Source organism: Ruditapes philippinarum, unplaced genomic scaffold, assembly GCF_026571515.1.
Source record: "Ruditapes philippinarum isolate M1 unplaced genomic scaffold, ASM2657151v2 ctg298_1_1_1_1, whole genome shotgun sequence".
Taxonomy (NCBI): Eukaryota; Metazoa; Mollusca; class Bivalvia; order Venerida; family Veneridae; genus Ruditapes; species Ruditapes philippinarum.
Window position 1 is genome coordinate 1209468 of NW_026853973.1, and position 23001 is coordinate 1232468.

A 23001-nucleotide genomic window follows, 5' to 3' on the forward strand; every position below is an offset into this window, starting at 1 on the left:
TTTGTATGTTCTTATACCAGTACCCACCCCTTAAAAATATGACTGATTGATCCTCCGTTCAGAGGCAGGTAACTTCTAAGTATAAAACAAATTACACAGCATGAAGAATAGAACAGAACTTTGTGTGTATTAGCAATTAAGTAGTTAAAAAGGTAGTAAACTGGAAACTTTTACAGGTTAACTATTAGTTACTAATGTCATGTTTACTGACATTTATAGGAAGGGCAAAGCTTCTGAGATGAGAACTAACAGGAGTGAAAAACAATTTCACCAATATTAATCACGACACTGTATCACATTTTTATACCAAATACAACAGTAAAATAGTCGTACACTCGACCTCAGCCCCATACTATTGTACAACCAGGAGTAAAAAAGTCAACAGTTCTTTAAAGTCAATGAAAAGAAAACATATTTGGTAGAGTACACACGATTTGATTTTTTTACCCTTTGTAAAAAGTCATTCAAGCTCAAGAAAAACAACAGCCTAAAGGACTATATTAACATGGATATAAAACCATTATTTACAAAAGGTTATCAATAAATCTTTATTAGCAAAATATAAACTTTTATAACTAACATATACAGATACTAACATTATAAAACTTAATCCCTTAACATAACATTTGAACAGGTTTAAAGCTTACTCTGCTGAATTTGTATAATGGACTTGTCCAACTTTGAATTAAGTTGAGTCCATTGTTAATGTGAAGGGGATTGATAAAAAACTGATAAATTTAGCAGTGTAGTGCCTAGTCAGTGGCTTCACTCATTCAGCCTGGCTCTACACTGACTGGCATTGACAAGTCATTTATGACAATCCTGTTCGTCAGAGTTAAATAATACAAGATTTATATATTGGTATCATGTTATGATAACTCTTATAACAAAGCCTCCACAATGTTCAAATCTATGCTCCTGGAATAATGGAGAAAATAAAACAATATTCTAAGTACTTGACATACTGGTTACAGGTATACAAATGTACTGGAACTCAGATTTTACCAACTTTTTTTTGTCTTTGCAGTCTGTATATCACCAAAATCATATTCCCTGACAACCAAGAGTGAACTGTTAAAAACAATATCCCTACAACTATAAACAAACCTATTTTAAAACTGGAAGTATCACATTGAATTAAAGTGACCTTGAATCAGACAAGTAACGCAATTATTACATATCAGTGTAAGTTCGTCTCCGGTGTCTTATAAAAAGCATTCAGAGTCGCCTCATCTTTAAGTGCAGCTATTAAGACAAGAGGGTGTCATCAAAATATTGACAAAAGTTTCCTTTATTAACAAATACCTCTTATTCAGCAAGGCCTGATTGTCACGATAGAATCTTGTTTTATGTTACATTAAGTAAGCGTGTTTTTTTTTAAAAGCCTGAGGGAAAGAATGCAGAGTGTTTATAGGGATTTTCGGAAGTGAATTCCTATTAACTTATAACATTGACAAGAAAGTTGGTCTACTTTTACAGCAATCTTTTAACTCAGATATCCTCAGCCTTCCAGCAATCAAATATTAATGGCATGGAAAATGACAGATGACGTTAGTTTGTAAGTGACTTTCTAAATTGTGACTGCTTGATTTAGCTTCAATTTTTAGAGGCACTAGAGTGGTCTGTTACAGGACATTCTCTGAAATGGTCAAGTAGCATTTTTACTGTTACAGTACAATTTGCAAAGAGGAAGCCATCTGAGTGTAGGGACAGCATGCCAACACACATAAGCAAGTTACATCTATATAGCCCTTTACTAGGCCCACTGCTTTAACCTTAATTTGCACAAAAGAAAACAGATTTATGATGACCTTGACATGATCACATTCAAAATGAATAGTAATTTGTTAAAATACTTCCGATCATAATTTTATGTGAACTGGTGAGATAAACAGAAATTTCTAGTGACAAGTCAAAAGGTTGTAAATCTAATAATACAAGACAAAAAAACGACCTTAACATGTGTATCTTTTCATTCAAGAACAAGTATCAAACTGTTTTAAAGTGTAGTAACATCCAAACTTCATCTTGATCTGAGAGCATTTATATCAAGCTAAACAGGCTAGAGTTAGATCTACATCTACACCTAGCAATAATACCCAAATATTCCAGATGTTAGATGGAAACAGACACAGTGTGCTCTTATCAAGTGGAAACTATCAAACTAATGCACATTTTCTGTAAAAAAAAATGGCACATCTATATATTTGTTTGCTCATGGCAAACATATTATATTATGTATATAATATAGATTATCTTAATACTCCTGTATAACATGAAAGTTTTATTTTCCCCATTCAATTTAACATGATAAAAAACTTTTTTCCAGCCAAAGAAGGTAACTACTGTTTCCGATCATACAATGCATCTTATAATTATATCATCATATCAGTGCAACTTTAACCATTTTCAAAATCAGTTAGCCTTTACGAACATATCAGACTTCATTTTGTTGTTTGAAAATGAACTGCAATTTACCATCATCTTTCTACTGTGATCTTTATAACATAGCAAACGCTTTTTTGCATATTTTGACCTCTTTTTGGTAATTTACATGGATTTTAAGTGCTGTTTGCAATGTGAAAATTACTTTTTCTTACTTCACTTCAAGATATTTTACTTTCAAAATGCATTTTCAAAGTGTGAATCTTGAGGCATGCTGCTTTAATAAGTACTCCCCCATGTTAAAGTTGCTTTCCAGTCAAACAAAGCAGTACTTAGTAATTTTTAGACTCTAGAACAGAAAAACAAAAATAGTTGTCCCAAAATTTTCATCTCTATTAGCAACTAAATTATACTTAATGACTCATCACAAAAAATGTATAATCATCACAAATTCTCTCTTTTATTTAGAGGTGACAAAATCAGAAAACAGCATTCCCAAAGGAAATCAAACAGCTCTGTACAATTTTACTGGGGAATAATGTCTGTTTGTGCAAAAGGTCACAGTCATTTGTATGAAAAATTTAACAGAACTTGCTGTTCTCAACTACAATCATTTGTGACAACAAAATAGCAGGCCTATGCCAACATCAGAGCCAAGCCAGTCTGCAAAGACATGCACTTTGACCAGTGTATTAATAGTTAAAGCTAACCCTTAGTTACCAATGCGCTAAATACATTGTATCTGCAATGGACTTGCCCACCTTTCAATCATTGAGAGAAAATTTCAGAATAAGCACATTGTATTAAATGAACAGCAACAGTGCAGACCATGATAAGACAGCATGAATATACAAGACAGAATGGAGAAGTCACTGTCAGCTGAACTTGGTCTGCACTGGTGATATGGGTTGAATCTGCTGCTGCCACTTAATTGGCTTAAGGGTTAAACATATATATTGAATTCATTTTGATGGCGATGTCAGCATGATCTTGACATTTGTTTGAACTGCTCTCGATTATATTTCCTGGAGGAAACCAATTCCAGTGTCATACATATAATAAAAAACATGTTCACGAGTCCAGCAGGATCAGACTGTTGACAGGTAAATATGTTAAGCACTATGTCATAAGGTCCCGTATGTATACTACTGATTGTTCAATTCCAGTGAATGAGAACCTTGCATTAAACAATTCCTCATCCAATGTTAAACAAATCCATCACACAAAAGCAGGTGGTTTTTTAGGATAAAAATAATGGAACACATGTACGACTGAAAGGGGAAAAATAAAGACAAGCTCAAAGAACAGACAAACACAAACACTGGTATATAATCAGATTATATGTCACTATACCATGGAGACAGACAAAAGCAGTCAAAAATTGTCTCTAAACATAGTAAATTCTTCGGCAAAATAATGAGCCAATGTACTACATATAAGCTGCTTACTGTAACAGTGATGTTCAGTTCATCAAGGCACACATTTGTTTATCTATACACTCAATTTGTATAAAATATCTGGAATTCTTTAAACCTAGTTGAAGGGTTATATTTATAATGACAATGAAAACAAGTTCCTGTTTTTGTCCTGCTCATTATGTGAGCGCTCCTTTTTATTTACATAATTGCTTACCATGTAAAAAGTATCTGTATGTTTAGTGACAAGCTTTTACTTAAACAAGAGAAAGAAAAAAAGAAATATTTCTAATGTTTCAAGGTTGTTTAATGCTAAAAATAGTTGACAGAAAGTTGCACTTAAACATCCAATCATGTGACCTGGTTTTTAAATGGTATATATCTAAACAAAGTAATAATGTCATACAAGCAACTGTGAAGCTTGACATATCACTTGAAAATAACAATTAACCTCTTAATAAAAAGAGTATTTGGTTTATTTGTTTGATAAAAATTACATACATGAGCCGTGTCACAACAAAACCAACATAATGGGTTTGCGACCAGTATGGATCCAGACCAGCCTGCGTATCCGCGCAGTCTGATCAGGATCCATGCTGTTCGCTTACCAACCCTATAACAAGTAAAGAAACTGATAGCGAACAGCATGGATCCTGATCAGACTGCGAGGATGCGCAGGCTTGTCTGGATCCATGCTGGTCGCAAACCCATTATGTTGGTTTTGTCATGACACGGCTCACATATTTCTTACTATGACTTGCCATCATCAGTGACAAGCTTAGTTACAACTCTTATTTGTATGGTTACAGCCTATCTGAGAACTTTGCCATGGATTTCCAATAAGTCACCAAAATTGCACCATGGGATACCACCTTTCTTGCCTAATGATGTAAACTTTGTCCTTTTAAAATTAGCCAGCTTCAAAGCAGGCTGTAGTTCAGTAACAAAGCATATATATATCCTCTTTTGAAGTATCAATTGATGTTGATTCAACTTGACCTAAACAATTAAGAAAGTGGCAAATGATCTTCAACCTGACTAGTTTTCTAACCTTAGTACTTTGCTATTTAAGTCTCAAACATAAACCAAAGCCAGCCAAGTCTACTGTTCACACTAAGTGGCAAGACAACTGCTAGATCTTACAGATTTACTTGTACAACTCACATATTTTGTAACATATCTATACTTTATTAACAGCTGCTTCAGCTACTCAAATGCAGCTCTTAAAATTCTAATAAAAATCTTTTAAACAAACAATTTCATAGCAATTAAAATGTTTAAACTGAAACCTTTAACAACAGGCAAAATTCTATCTCAGAATCTGCACAATACTATGCCAGAATCTACAAATAAACACCTTCAGATAATACAGGAAAGTTTAAACAATCTTGAATTGCTTGCTGGATGCCAAATGTCTGCAATTACAATAGCTTTATCACATAATTAAACAGATGCATAAAACAACTCGATTTTTTTAGATGAAGCAAATTATAATTTTCAATATTATAACTTCTATGTCAGAGTGGGATAAAGAGACACCTGATATAAGTCATCAATAAGGGTGTTTATAAATGAACGATCAGACAACTGTATTTGTTGCAAATAGGAAACTTTTAAGTATTTATTGACAGAAGTCATGCTTTTTTTTAGTGAAGTCAACTGCTGGCACTATAAAAGTCATCAGGCAAACTTCCAGTGAAAACTGAAAGTGCCAATCTTTTTCAACATCATTTAAAACGCAAGTTGAAATGATCTGGCATGGCATACATGTCCGACTGAACAAAAAATTAGCTGATAAGTTCATAAGTGTTGTTTCATATATAAACATATATTGCATAGTTATCTCAAAATATTTGATAATCCTTATGCCAGTCAAACAAGTTGTTAACAGTGTTGACAGAGGTGTATGTATAAAGTTATTGTTAAAGGCCATATAAAAGTTATACATATTATAAATTCCTATTTGTGTTCCTGAATTCCAACAAAAATCATTACTACTCACCTTAATGTAACAGCTTGAAAATTGCACATGCATTCTATACTAATTGATATAAAGTATGCTGTAAGCTTCTTTAAGCTCTGCATATGGTTTACATTTAGATACACAAGACGAGCATTTGCAATTTGATTAACCGCAAGTCCACAAATAAAATTTTTAATTAACAATGAATAAATTAATAAATTAGAGGTTACATATCTATCACACAGTCCATCATTAGCTATAGTGACTTCACTTTGAACTGAGGTCAGAACATATGAATATGTATGGAAAGTATACACACACACAGTGACATAGCTTTTTTCACAATATCTGAACTGAATTTAGTCATATTTAAAAAGTAATCAACACAAAGGATCAAGAAACACTTGTACTAAAAGAAATTATAGATGTTAGTGCCAGACATGCTAATCACTAAATGTTATCAGTAGGGTGTGGATGGCACAGTGTATTATAAGTATGCACTACCTTTAATCTTTTTTTGTTAAAGAAACAGTTTCAGAAATGTAATCATTTTCCCAATCAACATAATTCAGACACCGTGAAAAATACTACCATCATGAAACTATTTTGTTTTTGAAATCTTTTTTTTTGTATTTTAAAAAGGGCACCAAAATTCAGTAACACCAATGAAACAGCTTTTTTAAATCGGCCAGTTAATGCTTCATTCACACAAAATAGCAATGCAAAAATAATCGATTATCAATAGGCTGGCATCTGAACAGTCATTTGCTGACAGCGATTTTCTTTCAATTATATGATTTTTTATTCAATATCTATTAAAAAACAAAACCCCTTTCAGGGTTTTACATCTCTTTGAAATTTTAGGGGTCCAGTGGATGCACAGCCTAGAAAAGTAGGGGTCCAGGCCTAAATTTTAGGGGTCCAAAATTATATTCACTATAAAAGACTATGAAGACCACTCCATTTTGCTTAAAATCATTTATTTACCCTGTGAGAAATATGCATGTATATTATACTGTTTTCATGAGAAGTATATGATTTCAATATCTTTTATCACTAGGTTTTTTTGAGCCCTTTACAATAATATCGTGTGCTATTTCCAAGGCTTATAAGTCTTTGAGTGGCTGGAATGTCAAGTTTTAGTAGCATATTTTGTTATTGATAAGGTGATACACCAACAGACTGAAAATTTGTACTGATCTATTTGTAAATATTTTAGCTGAACTAGTAAACACACAATAGATATCTTTACAGACCAGTCAGATTAATATGTTGCGTTTTTAAAAATATCATATAACACAAGGCCGACGAAATCGCTTTTGCACCTCCTCATAAGTTAAGTTTGCCGAAACAATTATATTTATAACACCAACGATAATAACATACTCAGTGACTTAATTCCTTTAACACTATGAAAATAAGTTTGCAAAAAGCACTGCTTTTTTTATTATTGCCGTTCATGTACAAAATACATTCGCCTAACTGGTAGATCAACATTGGATACGCTAACCGTTATAAATAGTCCGTCTAAATACAGCAACAGAAAAACCAAAAAAAACAGCTACCTAAAATAGATTTTACGGTAAACGTCATCAGTTACTGTAGCTTGCACGATAAACGTCATCAGTTTCTGCAGTGGGCACTTGCAAATAGCATGCGCAGTAGATTTCAATTATGTTAACTTCCGAAATAAACAAATGCAAGCATTTTATGCACGCTGTATTAAATTTAAATGGAATTTTGTGAGCTTCGAGAAGAAAGAGATAAAATCATGTCCGGTCAGAAACAATAATATCTACTGTCTAGGATTATTTTTGTGCGTACACTTGGACGCAAGTGGATAACTTATATGCGTACATGTCAAAATTTATGCGTATAGGGACGCAGAATTCTGCGTCCCGTAAAACCCTGCCCTTTGTACAACGAAATAAACAGAAACAGTTCTGTGGAGATGGCTTCTTCATTGTCAACAAAATGCCAATAGCCGGAAAGGTTACAATTTCAGAATTTCAATGTCTAAGTGTGAAAATGTGTTAGCAAGTTCTAAAGCCAAACAATATGATAAAAGATAAGTGAACTTGCAGAATTAACCATTTTATATACATAATACATATGTAGTAACAGTACTTCTCAGTCAGTCAGCAGATATATCAATAATAATGACAATTGAAATTATGAATAAAGTAATGTTAATATACTGTATCATTGCTTTTTAGTCGAGCGTAATTAACTTATGCATTTGAACTGTATTCATGCATGTAATTCCCTTTTTGAGAAGTCTTTATTTTCAATTCCAATCATATGGTAACTAAACTGTAACTTACATACACATACATGATGGTAAAATTATTACTAATGTTTTCAAATGAAAACTCTTTCTCCATTTGTCACATACTTCTAATGGACACATTGGAGTCCCATTCTGTGAAATTTTATAAATGAGTATACTTTTCAGCTGGACACTGAATGGTTTATAAATGTATAACATATTGAGAGATATAAACTGTTACTTGACAAATTTATCTCATGACCGAACAAAATATTTCTTGATTTCTATGCCATTAATGATTAAATCAATCTTATCAGTACTTCAAGGAATTCAAAAGCATACAAATTAAGCAATTTTTATTAATAAACATGTTAAAATTAATACAAACATTAATAAATGTGTCTTTCAAAATTGTTATGACCGTTTAAATCATGATCTGTTTGGGAAATTCAAAAAAAACTTATTTAAAATAAAATATAGATCTGTATGGTAATGGCAAAAAATACAACTGAAAATCCAATTTTAAATAATCAAAGTTACTACTTAACACTTCACTGATTATGTATTGGTAACAATGGGTGACCTTGACTCCCACTTATCAATAGAATAGTGAGAGTTAAAATTAGCTTAAATTCAAACCTCTCTTCCTGTTGGGACATGCTTGGCAAGCTTAACTTTTGCAAAATTTCCTTTCCCTATAGTCTTTATAAGTCTGTATTTCCCGATATGAGGTTCATCAGTTCTAGATTTTGAGGATGAGACCCTTGAATTTGATTTCTCATCTTTCTGCAATGAAAAAAGTGGGTGGGGTTATGACAATGTAGAGAAGACAATTATTATCGATTAAATGACTAATCGCATATGCATTTGACAGATACTTACTCTATGTTCAGACATAACTGATTCGTGAACTGTCTGAAGTTGGGCTCTTGTTGATGGAGTCGACATTTTGAATTTCTAATCAGTCTTTTTTTTCACTCGATGACCGACGAAATCCCTCGTTACACCATTTGCACACAAAAGCCAAAAAATTCCAGCAACTATGTCGCAATGGTCGATGAAATCTCACAATTAAACAGAAAGATGGACAACTGTCAATTCTGTTATGCGAAATTTACAGAACTGTCACTTTTCTACACGGTAACGTGCTTGGTTTTCGACTGTTTCGTACCGAAAATAGAAACTGCCCTGGAATTGGGCAATTTTCCGGTGCTGAAAATGTAATATTATGAAAAGAATTTGGGTTTTTCTCCATTAAATTCATTAGATTTATATTCCAAGAGTTATTCTGATCCAGTAAAATGTCTAAATTTCCACAGAAAGTCGAGATCCATGCCAAAACTATTCGTAACCGAATTTCTTAATATTGTTTTCGCCCAAAATGGCCGACTTCCCTTCTCCACGCGAAAATACGACCTTCTTGCGCATGTCGTCACGGCAATACCTGTAAATGATTGGCTAAATGGTTTCAATATGACATCATATAACGTAAAACAGCTGATGATGAGAGTAAAGCCCAGTTGATATTGTCAAATACAGAATTCATTTACTTGATCGATAATCAGCTGATGCAAATGGAACTAATATAATATCTTTCGTGCAAAAAATGAATAGTCAGCAGAAAGGACTTTGAGATTCGTATGAAGGCATAACGACGGTCAGTAGCACGGGATCTGTTCTGTGCATCAGGGCTCCGTATACAATCACATAATATAGCCCTTTATTTTCATAGTTAAGCAAAATGTCTGGCTAAAATACATGATTTAAATAGATAAACATTTTTAAAGCACCAAGTCCTACATTTAGCTGCAATAATTGGATGATGATTATGGCCTATTTTTAAAACTGCCCCGAATCCCTTGCCCTTGCCGTGGAATTGAATGGCGATAGGGACCATGATTTTTTTTCACACGAGGACGCTTTCAATGCAGATAGCTTATGCGAACTACAAAAACTTCAAATTAACAAAACAAATGTATAAGTCTGTTCTTATTTATAGGTTATCATGCTTAAATTAATATGTTTGAACGATGGGTCGCTTAAATTGCTGACTATCTATAGAATATTTAACAGGTTACAGGGAGCCCTATATAATTTTATAGATCTATCAAGACCAGTGTCCATCTTTTCACTGCATTTGTACCCTGTTGATGCCATCACAAGATTCTGGGACAGAAAAGACATACATTTTTAGTCCCCGGTTATCGTTTTTTTTAGTGTTCTTCGCAGTTCTTCTCTGAGGCAATATTGCTTTTAAAAAGTTGTGTTACAGCTGGCAGACGCTAAGATGTAACCGGGACATGCGGGAAGTCTGTTGCCCTAACTTAATTGTAGATAATTGATTGATTAATGATAACCTTCTAGGAACCTTACATTTTACCCATTAAGGTCCGCGGAACCTTATCTGCAGATAGGATATGTTTGACTCTTACTGATGAATTAAATTGTATGTTGTGTGAAACGGCTGAATTATTGTTACTATTCTATATTATTTCCTAAGATTAGACGATGGGAGACAATTTAAAAAAAATGTCCGGAGAAATTTGGTATTTTTACTACGAGGTTGTCTCTCTTTTGTAAACGCGACACAATTGCATATAAAGCGAAAATATCAAACATTTGGTGAAAAAAGATAAAGAATATCATTCCTACATATCTAACTGTTCAACTAACCCACATATTTTCATTTCTTTTCCATTTCTTTTCAATAGAACGTTATTGACCAAACAAAATATATGTAAAAGAAATTTCAGTACATTTAACACAGAGTAAAGAAATGGTGTTATAACTTAGAAAAAAATATTGTGGAAGATATGTGTGGACTAGGAATTAAAATATACAGAGTGCCGAAATTTCGTACCAACATGTTTCTAGTGCACATAATTATAAAGCATAAAGTATCATGCGCACATGCACTAGTTGAAATTTACAGTACTCATGTTTGCATTTTAGATTTTCCCTGACCGTAGGACTTTAATTCCTCTTCACTTGACAAAAAGTCACTTGAAAAGTTATCTTCAATATTAATGTCGGGGCTCAACGTATATAGAACTAAATGTTATTAGATTTCTTCAAAGTGACAATAAAAAGGGGCATTAGAATTTTAAAAGGTTTTTTATTATGAATACGTTTTTCATACAGCTCGCTATATACAAATATTTAAAAAATCCATATTCTTAATTCATTTTCCTGTTTAATCAAGACGCAATATGTAAACACACAAAGTTATAATTTAGATAGACTTTATTTGATAAATGATATCATAGCATTGTTATAGTACACAAAGCATATTGTACCTTTAAATCAAATCCAGATTAAATACATAAACAATATTCTATATAATGCAAATAGTATCAGTACTGTAGTGCGGTGATTAAGTCATGTATATTTTGTATATTTGAAGTTTAAGGACATTACAATTAACGCTTTTTTGTCATTCTTTAAGGAATTATATCATATTTGAAATGGTAAGCTTATATTTAATGTTTTGTTTGTGTTGTCCTTAGTAGTAGAAACTTGATGTAAGATCCGGGGAAGCTTAAATTTTACAATACGTATGAAATGTGGACCTTAGAGACAATAGTTCTACCATCTAGTTAAACCAGTATACGGGCAATTTCTTTAAAACAATGTATATACATTTGAAAGAAAATTTTGTCCTTCTGCAAGGAAGACATCTTAAATGTTATGCAAACTAACTTTGTGTAATAGACTTTGTTTGAGTTTCTCACTCACTACTGTTTGGGTTTTTTGGTTAAGTCTAATGGACACTGTAATGGCCATATTACGACTTTCCGGCTTTACTGATGGAGAATGAACGCAGGTGAACCATTTAGCATTACATGAAATTCATTCGTTCATACATACAAAGTGCCCATAAGTACTAGACACACATGTCAAGGTCATTTTGTATATACATGTATACGGTGGTGGTGTTGGTAATTTTCTCTGCGGATCAGGGCAGCAAGCCACATTAAATTTACCAGAGCACAGTTGGGAAGGCTGTCAAGCAGTTTACCAGTACTACAACTTTTATACATACCAGAGCAGAGGTACAGTGCGAATGATCGTAGAAAGGATTTCATGATCAATTTCAACGGAAAGTGACCTGCGTCGTCCGGGAATCGAACCCGGGTCGCCCCATTCACAGTCCAACGCTCTACCTATTGAGCTAACCGGACGGCTTTTTACATTGTATATATACTGTCATGTATTATCAATTTCTATCATGTTATGGTGTAAAAGAGCAAAAATAAAATAACAATAGAACGACAAAGGTTAAATGAAGCCTAAGTTTTACATATGGTACAAATTAAGAACCATTACATCTACATACCAAATATATAACATATATTTTTAAATAGCTTTTTTTATCAGAAATATATTTACATCCTGATTATACCATACTTCATTGAAACCTAAAGATTGTAGAAGTAGCCCATGATGTTGCATTTTGGTACAAAATGTAAAAATATGCTGATTTGCAAGGAAACAAACTTATTTTGGGTTAAATTTTAGGAAAAACAATACAAATAACAATAGTGACTGAATCAAAATACGGACCAAGAAAGGGTAAAGATCCTTTCTTGATCAACTTTTAAACATGCGTATTATCAACACTTTTTAAAAACAAATCATCTGATGCTATTTCAAGCTTATTTTTAAGCTAACATATTCTAAATCTATTATAAAACGCAAATGGTAAATTCTGAAGTATTTAATCCTAAATATTAGTGCACACGATGCCAGGGTTCGTAGATTCATTGTCTGTAATAGAAAACAAAGGTCTTAAATTAGCTCCGTCATCCGCTTCCCAAACTTTCGGACGAGGCTTTAAACTGAGGTCCGATGTTGAAGGTTTACATATTATGCTCTTCTGAACCAGTATTTACAAATACATTTGATAATCTTTGTACCCCAAAACCATCATAAGGGTTTCAGGCTCGACTATTGATACAACGTATGATAAAACAAATGTAGGTAATATGTTGACCAAAATACGGTATTCGGAAACAAACATAAAATGTTTTACTTGTTGAGCAAGTTATAACTTATGTTCTATGCTTATTTATACATTTTAGTCGGGTTCAAGTGATGAAGAAGAAGTGGACGAAATTGCCAAACTTGGTCTGTCAAAAGAACAACTTTCAGGTTTGTTGCTGTTTACTTGTGACTGGAGAAGACTTCTGTTGTTGTTAGATGTTTATCTCCAACCACATAGCTATATTAAAATTAGAGATTCATAGCATATTGTTCATAGCAATCCGGAACATCATGATTATTTCTAAAACAAAGTTATAATATTGAGAAAATTGAGAAAACTGAATAAATAGATATTGTCTCTAGCTATAGAGTAAATTAAAACATGTCTGCAATGTTAGAAAATTATGTCGATTTTGTTTTTTAATTTCATTTACATTGAAATGTTATTACATGACTAATATTGTCGTAATTAATGATTTCATTTTATAAATATGTAATTATATTTTTTCAACTTATTATTATTCATTTTTTATAAGATTTTCAACGTGCATTTGACTTGTTTGACCCGGACGGTGATGGCACGATCACGACTCTTGAGTTAGGTACAATTATGAGGGTCATAGGTCAGAACCCCACAGAGGCGGAACTTCAGGACATGGTGAACGAAGTTGACGAAGACGGTAGGCTGTTATACTTCTCGACGCTTTTCACTAAATAATTATTAATTTCACAAAAATATTTCATAATCATTACATTATGATGTCAGTATGACATGGAATGTCAACTGTGAAGTATATATAGTTGTTTGCTATTTAAGACTTACATGAAAAGACGTGTCGACCCAGAGTCTTAATTGTACTCTGGTAAAACATAAATGTTGGCTTGTATTGGATTAGAAACAAGGTGACTCTTCAAATAAGTTAGTTTGTATTAGATACATGTTTATTTATTTATTTGTGTAATGTAAACATACTGCTCAAATCCTATCAAGAGAAGCCCATCATATAAATCTCCGTGTTGCCAACCCAGTTTATATGTTTAATGCAGGAAATGGAACAATAGAGTTTGACGAATTTGTTAAAATGATGGCATCGAAAACGTCAACATCGAATTCTGGCGTCAACAGAGAAACATTTGACGTTTTTGACGTAGAGAAAACTGGTTACATAACAGCCAAAGGTATAATTTTGTTTATTATTTCAGCCCTTACTCTTCTTAATTTATGACATCAATTTGTCTTTCTTTGAACTTAAAGCGGTTCAATATTTATTTTAGGTATTTCTCTTATACTTTTAACAAACTGACAGTATTAAATCTGTGAAGACTGGACGAATGTGACGTAAGTCTATTATCCTGATAAAGGTGTTGTTCACCGAAACGCGTCGAAAAAGAAATAATAATATTTTGAAAAACTGTACGTGTTGTTGTTGTTTAAACGTCGTTTTGTAAGTCTATTATAACACCCAAACATATATCGTGCTCAAATATAATATTTAAAAATACTGATAATTGCTATTATATATATATCTCTCTTTTTAAGTGTAAAATAAACATATTTTGAGTACACATAGAGAAGATATGTTAAGTTTAGAGCTCTACACATTATATCTAAACACAGTGTCATTAAAATTATTGCATTTGTTCAGAGACATAGATAACAGAAACATGCAACTCCCTATCACGCGTGATAAAACTTATTAACCAGATATCTAAATCAGTAAAATAATACATTTTCTGATAGCTTATGCATTTGTCTATGGCTGCATGTAAAAACATTTACAGTTCTCATTTAAATAAATGATGCATCATTTTTTTTAAAGAGAACTACTAATTAATTTTTGGTACAAATTTAACTATTCATATGACGAAAAACTGGCTCAGTAGGTATGTTCTGTTATGTTTCTTTAGTGAAAGGCGTGGAAAGTTGCCACTATATTAGCATGCAACAATAGATCAAAACTTTCAAATGGTATATAATATTAAAGGATCAGATGTAAATCCATTATGTTTTACTTGCTACAAAAAGCCTAATTTTTCACTTTTTGATTGGCATGAGTGATGTTTCAATGGAGTTTATAGGAGCTTCTTGTCCCCTGATTTGTTTTAGTTCTAAATGATCACATTCACTTGATCTGTAATATTTAGTTATCGCATGACCGCCACAACTTTTCTTTGAAGATCAGCGTTCTCTAAATTTCGGTATTGGAAAACTTTGGGGTGCTCTAAATGAGGTATCAGTACGCCAAATGGGGTGCTCTAAATGAGGTATCAGTACACTTTCTCGCGCATGCCCAGTTTATTATTTTATTTCAAATAATAAAGTGAGCATACCTGAAAAAGAGTAAAACAAAACATTGCACAGTTTACAGAACTTTTTTTAATATTCATATATCATCTCTATCTTTTTCTCTTTTTTTTAAACCTGAAAATGCAGTTATTATAAAGATGTTGTGGAAAGAAATCGGCATTTTCTGCATCCTGACCTCGAGGACAAATCTGAAACAATGATCAAATTATTCTTTTTATTTTTACTTTAAACAATGCCTTCGTTTACAGGAGATTCTGACCAGTAAGCCATTCAGTAAATCAGTACACGTATATGAACATACTATTCTAGCGTAATTATTAATAGATGGAAGTAGTGTTAAAGGCACATTATGCGTCAGAAATTTTTATTTCTCAAAATTTTAAATATTTGGTGTCTTGTTACAAGTTCCACAAAAAATACTTATTTGCCATATAAATGAACTATCTTTGCATCTTTTGCTTTGCTGGCAATTGGTATAATTATAATGAATTAGTATTTTGTATGGAAGTCAAAATACTATTAATTTTTGTTTACATTTTGCTACCTTTGCGACACATTACTGCACATTCAGCACTACTTTCCTCAGCTGTTAAATATCTTACATGTTCTAAATCCATTATTAAAAAACCTGATTAGAACATGTGTTTTACATTTCTAAAGAATTTAATAAAAAGGATTTCTGAGGCATAATGTGCCTTTAAGTAAAAATCACTACATTGTCGTTAGTTTTAAAAAATACGCGTACAAGATATACCTCTGAAATATACACCAGGATACTTATCGACAATATTTTCCTAGATTATATTTTGAAAATGAGCTGGAAGATAATTATTATTTCGCAATTAGAAAAATGCATCACATTACCTCGTGAAATTGTTATTTATGTACAGTTCCTTCAAGGGCATCTAGTGGGTGTATTTCTGTGGTATTTCTTAAAATATTTATATGTTTAAATAAAGAAAATATTTACGAAAGAAGAAAAAAGTCGTGATGGTCATGCGATAAAACAGTTACAGAATAAATACTCGACTTCACCGGCTGGTATCAGCGCACGGGGCGACAAAAGGGTCAATCATGGAAATTAATCTCGACGTTCCGTCTCGATTAATTTCCTATGATTGACCTTGTTTGTCGCCCCATGCGCTGATACCAGCCGGTAAAGTCCTCGTATATATTCTATAACTATTACGTATGGAACTTCACAAATAAGACATACATGTATTTAGTAAGATTTCTGCAATAAAAGTATTTTAATCAAGATGAACATTTATTTTGAATACTACTCCTAAATACCCATTTTATTTACGGAAATAGCATAACATATTAGACCGGCTAACGATTATTACATAAATTAGCGTGAAACTCTTTTATGTTTCTAAAAATAATCTCCAAAGGCTTCCATTAATTTGAAGGAAAATTTTTTTAACCAAAATTGATTTTTTAAGTTTTAATTTAAAGAATATTCTGATATATAAAACTTCATTAAATGAGGCGCGTTCGAGATTGGTTGGGAAAAGCGGCCATGACTTTCTGAAATATTTTGATTTCCATTTTTCTTTAAGTAGAACAGAACGGGGCATTTGGGGAAAAAAGGGTTTGAGGTAAAACTGTTTTAAATTTTAATTTTGTCTGTTTATGCAAAAAAAATCAAAAACCAAAAAAATTTTGGCTATTTTTATAAAATTTTAAAAGGGGGATGCTGGAAAGACTTAAGGGAAGGGAAAAATGAATATTTTTCAGAAAGTTGGGCAAAACTTTCAAGAAAAAATGAATGTTGTTTTTTTTAAATTTTGAAATAAAAAAAAGATGGAGAAAAAACTAGGGAAGGGGGACCTTTTAAAATTTAGACGTCATCGAAAGGGGATGAAAAAAAACAGTAGAAAACAGACGGGGATGGGAAAATTTGGGTTGATGGTGGGGGTTTTAAGTTTATTGGCCTGGGGGGTTTTGGATAGTCCTTTCTAAATTTTAAATTGTCATAAAAAAATCGATTTTTTTTCCTTTTTTTTAAATTTGGGGATGTCTTTTACCAAAAATTTGATGGAGATTTGGGTGGGGTAAAAAACTATAAAATAAAGCCAGAATGCGTTTTTAAAATTAGTTATTAAAAAAACCCCAAAAAAAAGCTAGGGTGGTGTGTTGTGATGGGGAAAGGGGATTTTGTTTAAGGGGTTTGGGTTTTGAAATATTTCAAATTTCCTTTTTTATTTGGGGTGTTTGGGTTTAACATTTAAATTTACTTAAAAACATTACAAAAATATTAAGTTTTGTAAAATTTGTAATGTTTTTCTATCTGCTTTCCCCGTTTTTCTTCGTTTTTGGGCCCCAAAAAAAATTTTTTTATAAATCAAATCAAAACATTTTTGGGCAAATTTTTTTCTCCAAAAAACAAAATTTAAAATTTTTTTTAAAATCCAAAACTTTTAATAAAACAAAAATTCCCTTTGCATTCAGAAATTTGAGGGAATTGGGTTAAATTTTTACGAGTCGCCCTTTTTAAAAAAAAAATCTCGAATTTTAAAAAAGAAATGTCAAGGGAAAATTAAAATTTCCTCAAAAGGGCGCTTTTGAGAGTTCAAAAGAGATAAATTTATCCCGCCCAAACAGAATTTTTATGTTAATTTTTTCGACCAGTATTAGGGGGACCATATTTTAATACCCCAAATTTTTTTTTCGAATTTTTTTATTTAATAAAAAAGTTAAAATTGTAAACAAAGAAAATTTTTAAAATTTTTTGGGATGAAACAATTTAATGTTTATATCAATACGTTTATAAATTACAAGTTGGTGAATTTTTTATTCCGTCCTTTAGTGACCTTAGTACCGTCATTGAAACTTGTCCGATGCATAGGACAGTATAGTGTAATTTTCCTCTTTTAGTACATGTACTCGTACATCATATAACAGAACAAACTACAAAGAGCAGACTTAGATATTTACTGGACAGTTTCTGTCATAGTATTTATCCTGTACATTTGACTGAAGGGTACGTGACTGCAGAGTATGTAACTGAAGGGTATTTAGCTGAAGGGTATGTGACTGAATGGTATGTTACTGGAGGGCATGTTATTTAAGGTTATGTAACTAAAAGGTATGTAGCTGAATAGTATGTGACTGGAGGGTATGTGGCTGCAGAGTATGTAAAATGAAGGGTTACGTGATTGCAGGTATGTAACTGAAGGGTACGTGATGCAGAGTATGCAATGAAGGGGGTTGTGACTGGAGGGATGTTATTTAAGGGGTGTAACTGAAAAGGGTATGTAGCTGAAATAGTATGTGACTGGAGGGTATTAACTGAAGGGTACGTGACTGCAGAGCATGTAATGAAGGGTATGTGACTGGAGGGGGTATGTTTTTAAAGGGGAATGTTATCGAAAGGTATGTAGCTGATAGTTATGGACTGGAGGGTTATGTGACTGCAGAGTATGTAATGAAGGGTAACTTTGACTGCAGAGTATGTAACTGTTAGGGTATAGGACTGGAGGGTTAATTGTTATTTAAAGGGATGTAACTGAAGAGTATGTAGCTGAGGGTATGTGACTGGATGGTTGTGGACCTAAACTCCCTACTTATTCGAAGTCACTTGGCTATTTCGTTTAGAAATATATGGCACCCGGAAGCAATAGATGTTCCCGAACCCCCGGATAAAGTAACCCCGAGGGGAAAAAGGTTATTAATCAAAAATGTTATGAAAAGGGTTGGGAAAACATTTTAAAGATCGTATAGCCCAGGAAAACAAACACTTTTTAAAAATAGATAAGGTTTTTAATTTGGACTTTAAAAACAAAATTATCCAAGTTCTTTTAACCCACTGCAATAGAATAACAAAATAGTAATTTAAAAAATACCAAAAAATTTACATAATTTTCCCGTAAAAAATCAGTAAGCCCAAACAATGAAAGTGTTCCTTTCACGTGAAAATTAATTTTCATCATTATTAAGTAAAAATTTTAATTAATGAAACGAAAAACATTAATTTTTAAATTAAAAATTGAAACTGGCTTTTTCCAAAAAAACAGAACACAATGTCTATTCAAAAATATTGCATCTAGTGACTTTTCGCAAGTCTAATCAGTTTTGATTCTAAAGGGAAGTTACTGACACGACGACACTTTCCAAGTTAAATGGCTTTCCTCTCTTGGGCTCCCTCAGAATTTTTTTAAAAAATTTTTGCCCTTTGGAACACAAACGTTTTTTGTACAAAATAAAAAAACTAATAAAAAAAATCAACACGTGGAAAAAATGCCCCAAAATTTCACCCCCCAAAACTTTAAATCGTGTTTTAAAAATTTTGCAAAAAAATAAAAAGAAAACCCCTGAAAAAAACCCTTTTAAAACTAAAAAAGGGAGTATTTCGGGATTCACAGTATTAAACAAAAAGGTTTTAAGTTAAAAAATATATTGGCTTTTTAAAAAATTGATTGATCAAAGTTTAAAGGACCCTGTAAATCGCGACGTTTTAAAAAAAAAATTGGAAATTTCAAAGGTTTTCCCGGGTGATGCGATTATTTTGTTTATCCACTGTGTAATAATATTATCAGAACGACAGTGTATATTCCATTTAGTGTGTTTTTTTTGCTGCAGAATGTTTCGATTTTTTATTGTCCTTGTTAAAATTTAAACAAATCAAGGACGGATTAGCCTATTCTTTGTATTGCCCCTGTTTTTTCATAATTTAAACAAATTTTCCCCAATTTTGTATGTGAAATAACAGAAGTTTTTATTTAATTTAAAATAACCTGTTCCCGGGGTGACAGCCAAATTTCTGTCTAGCATTGACATTAGAAGCCTATTTACAGCCAGAAATCGTAATTTAAAACTTTTGTTTTAATAAGCTGCCTGAATAAAACATTCGTAATCAATTACTGGGATATTGGACATACAAGGAAATGCTGGTATCAACATTTTGTTAACCCATTACTTCATGAGCATTTTGTTAAAATGTCAGTTATCACTGAAAAGCCTCCTGTTACAAGTTCAAATTGCTATGAAACTATAAAAGAAAGCTTCGATGCTATTCAAACTTGGCACAAATGTTAACCGCATACTCAATCTTAAATTTCCTGTTACCATGACAACGCAGGGACATCTCAAAATTACCAAAAAATCACTTTTTTGCGTTGATTTTTCCATCAAAACTGATTTCAAATTGCATCAATTCTCAATGGATTGAGATAGAGTCAAACGCTTTTCAGCGTTGGTTACACGTTACCTTCAGGTCGACCTGAGGCAATTTTTAGCCTCCCACAAGTCCGAAATTGTCTTGACAATGACGGGGCCCCTTCAAATTCCCTAGCAGAAGGGTGCACACCCCATCTGGTACCCCCTTGATGTATCTATTTGATAGGGGATTGCGCCGAAAAAGTGATCACTTTTTTAACACCTTTTCTCATTTGAAAGTGTTTGGGGTCTAAAGAGGGCATTTTCCCATTATTTGAGGCCTCAAGGGGGGGGGGGAGGCGGCGTGAAAAGACATCTATATGAAGTGATGGGTTAATGAAATTTTGTTTTCTGAAATTTATACGTTAAATTGAGTCTGAGTTTTGAAACTATGCATTGTACTTTTAGCCATTAGCATTACACTATATATTCAATACTAAGTGTCAGATTATTATATTTATTACATTCATATCACACCAAGCAATTTCTGTTTCTATACTAATATGTACATGCATATGCTTTTTCTGCAAATAAGCAAACATTTGTCTCCTTTACTTAAAACAGTGATTTGCATGACAATAAGAATAGTCTAGTAGAGTTCCTCTCCTTGGTAGATAAATATCTGTTGTCTGAAGGTAAGCATATTGTTGACATGGAACCTCAATCAGGAAGAAGAATGCACTTTTGAAAAGAAATTGTATTTGCGTGAATATAACAAGTCCGCCAAATTAACTCTTGTTCGGATAATCGATTGTTGGGGTTTGAATACCGAGAGATTATGCTCTTTCCACTATCTATCTTAGAAGGAATTGATAAAACCGAGTCTACAATCTTTAAATATTTACTCTTTACGGTTTCTTTTGTGGAATTTCTATTTAATGATTTTTCTTCTTTTCCGATCAGTAATATATATATATATATTAGCGGTCTTAGAAAGCAAACAAAATAATGATTGCGGCATTTATTACGGTTGAGTGCACACCCTACCTTCATAAACAAGTGCAACCTCTGACAGCATCGTCAGAAAATTCAGTTTTGACTTCGTGGTCTGACGAGTTGTTATTTTTGATGCATCTGCATCTTCCTGTTGTGACATAAAAACGTTCGTCAGAGGAATTTTAAAAAAAACTATTCTCTTAAAAAGATTTGTTGCGCTTTGATATTCAAAATTGGCCTTTAGAATTTACACAATAGGAATTATAATATAATAGAATAAATATACTTGACAAGCAGTCCAATTTCATATAACGATCATGCGATAAATGTTTTTTTTTATTTTGTGAAACTTTTCATAGCAGGATTAGGGTGCTTAAACTATAATATGCAAACAATTCGTGGAGCAAGAAACATACATGTATAAATTATCTGAAATTATAGAAAATTATATAAAGATTCAAATGAACTTAAATTGTATTTATTGTTGTGGAGAACTCTATAGAAGTATTTGTAGTAATACTGACTCTCCCGCAATATTTAGGTTAACAATTCATAATTCATGTTATATTGATACGGTCTGATTCTGAAACCTTAGTTATTGTGTAATTGTATTATTAGTCGCCGGTAGAAACCGGCGACTATATTTGTAACAGTTTAATATAATATCTATGGTAGGAGACGGCCTTAAAATCTGTATATAAAAGCAAATCAATTATTGAACAAATAAGGACCACAATTATTTTTCATAATCTTAAAAATTCAAACCTAAAGTAACGTTGCTAAATAAAATGAAATATACAAATATTGACATCTTAAAAAGCAACATTACAATTTTCATAAAATGAATTAATAATGTATCCCTATGGACCAGTCATTGAATTTAGGGATACTTTTACCTTTTCTCTATGTGTCAAGCGTTGCTATTTTATGATAGATAAATCATGAATGATATTTGAAATGACACTTTTAAAATATTTCGTTGTTTATATCTTATGCGACCTATTATATTTCATTATTTTATTTAATTATAAACAAATTCTCCCTATTCTTTTGTAAGAATCACGTGACTTCACGTTGTATGTTAGTGTTATAAAATCTATTAATAGTAACAGATTGCTGATAAGACATACAGGTAACTTGTGAATAGTTGGCAAAGGTATGGCGGCTGATAAGATGCAAATCATAGTAATTTTGTATAAATAATTACAAAGTTATTTTTCATTAATCAGTTTCATAATTTATATCATTAGAAAGGTCTGTATACTCAAAATTTACACATTAAAGAATAACTTTTCAAAACCTTTTCATTTTTTCTTGGTAAAGGGTTTAACTTGGCCCTTTCTGTCAACGTTTCAATAGTTAAGTTTAGGTTGAACACCACAAAATAGATTTATGCTAAAGAACAAAATAGTCGTCTTTGTTATATTCTTTCATTTCAGTCGCGCAGGTTACCAAAACGGTATGACGATAGTGATCCGGAATCGTATTAGATACAAAGAGAAAACTAATTAAATATCTTTTTGTTGAGATTTTATCGAACTGAAAGGCAATTAAACGTTAACTATATCGTATGTAACAACAG

General features: G+C 32.2%; 2 protein-coding genes across 11 annotated transcripts in view; one reads left to right on the plus strand and one right to left on the minus strand.

The window, feature by feature from the left end:
• The window catches only part of LOC132738580 (MAP/microtubule affinity-regulating kinase 3-like), a 56190-nt gene extending 46735 nt beyond the window's left edge, over positions 1-9455 (minus strand). For all 10 annotated transcript variants that reach the window (XM_060726102.1, XM_060726107.1, XM_060726103.1 and 7 more), the window contains exons 1-2: positions 8915-9455; positions 8672-8818 (exon numbers count right to left, since the gene is read on the minus strand). In XM_060726102.1, coding sequence (XP_060582085.1) covers positions 8672-8818; positions 8915-8980 — 213 coding nt within the window. In that variant the 5' untranslated portion in view covers positions 8981-9455. The remainder of the gene's footprint in view (positions 1-8671; positions 8819-8914) is intronic.
• Positions 9456-11339: 1884 nt separating this feature from the next.
• On the plus strand, positions 11340-18863 carry LOC132738563 (calmodulin-A-like). Its single transcript, XM_060726073.1, has 6 exons — positions 11340-11499; positions 13114-13183; positions 13552-13695; positions 14063-14194; positions 18309-18369; positions 18827-18863. Exons 1-6 carry the CDS (start codon positions 11497-11499, stop codon positions 18861-18863), a joined length of 447 nt encoding a protein of 148 aa, XP_060582056.1. The 5' UTR covers positions 11340-11496.
• The last annotated feature ends 4138 nt before the right edge of the window (positions 18864-23001 follow it).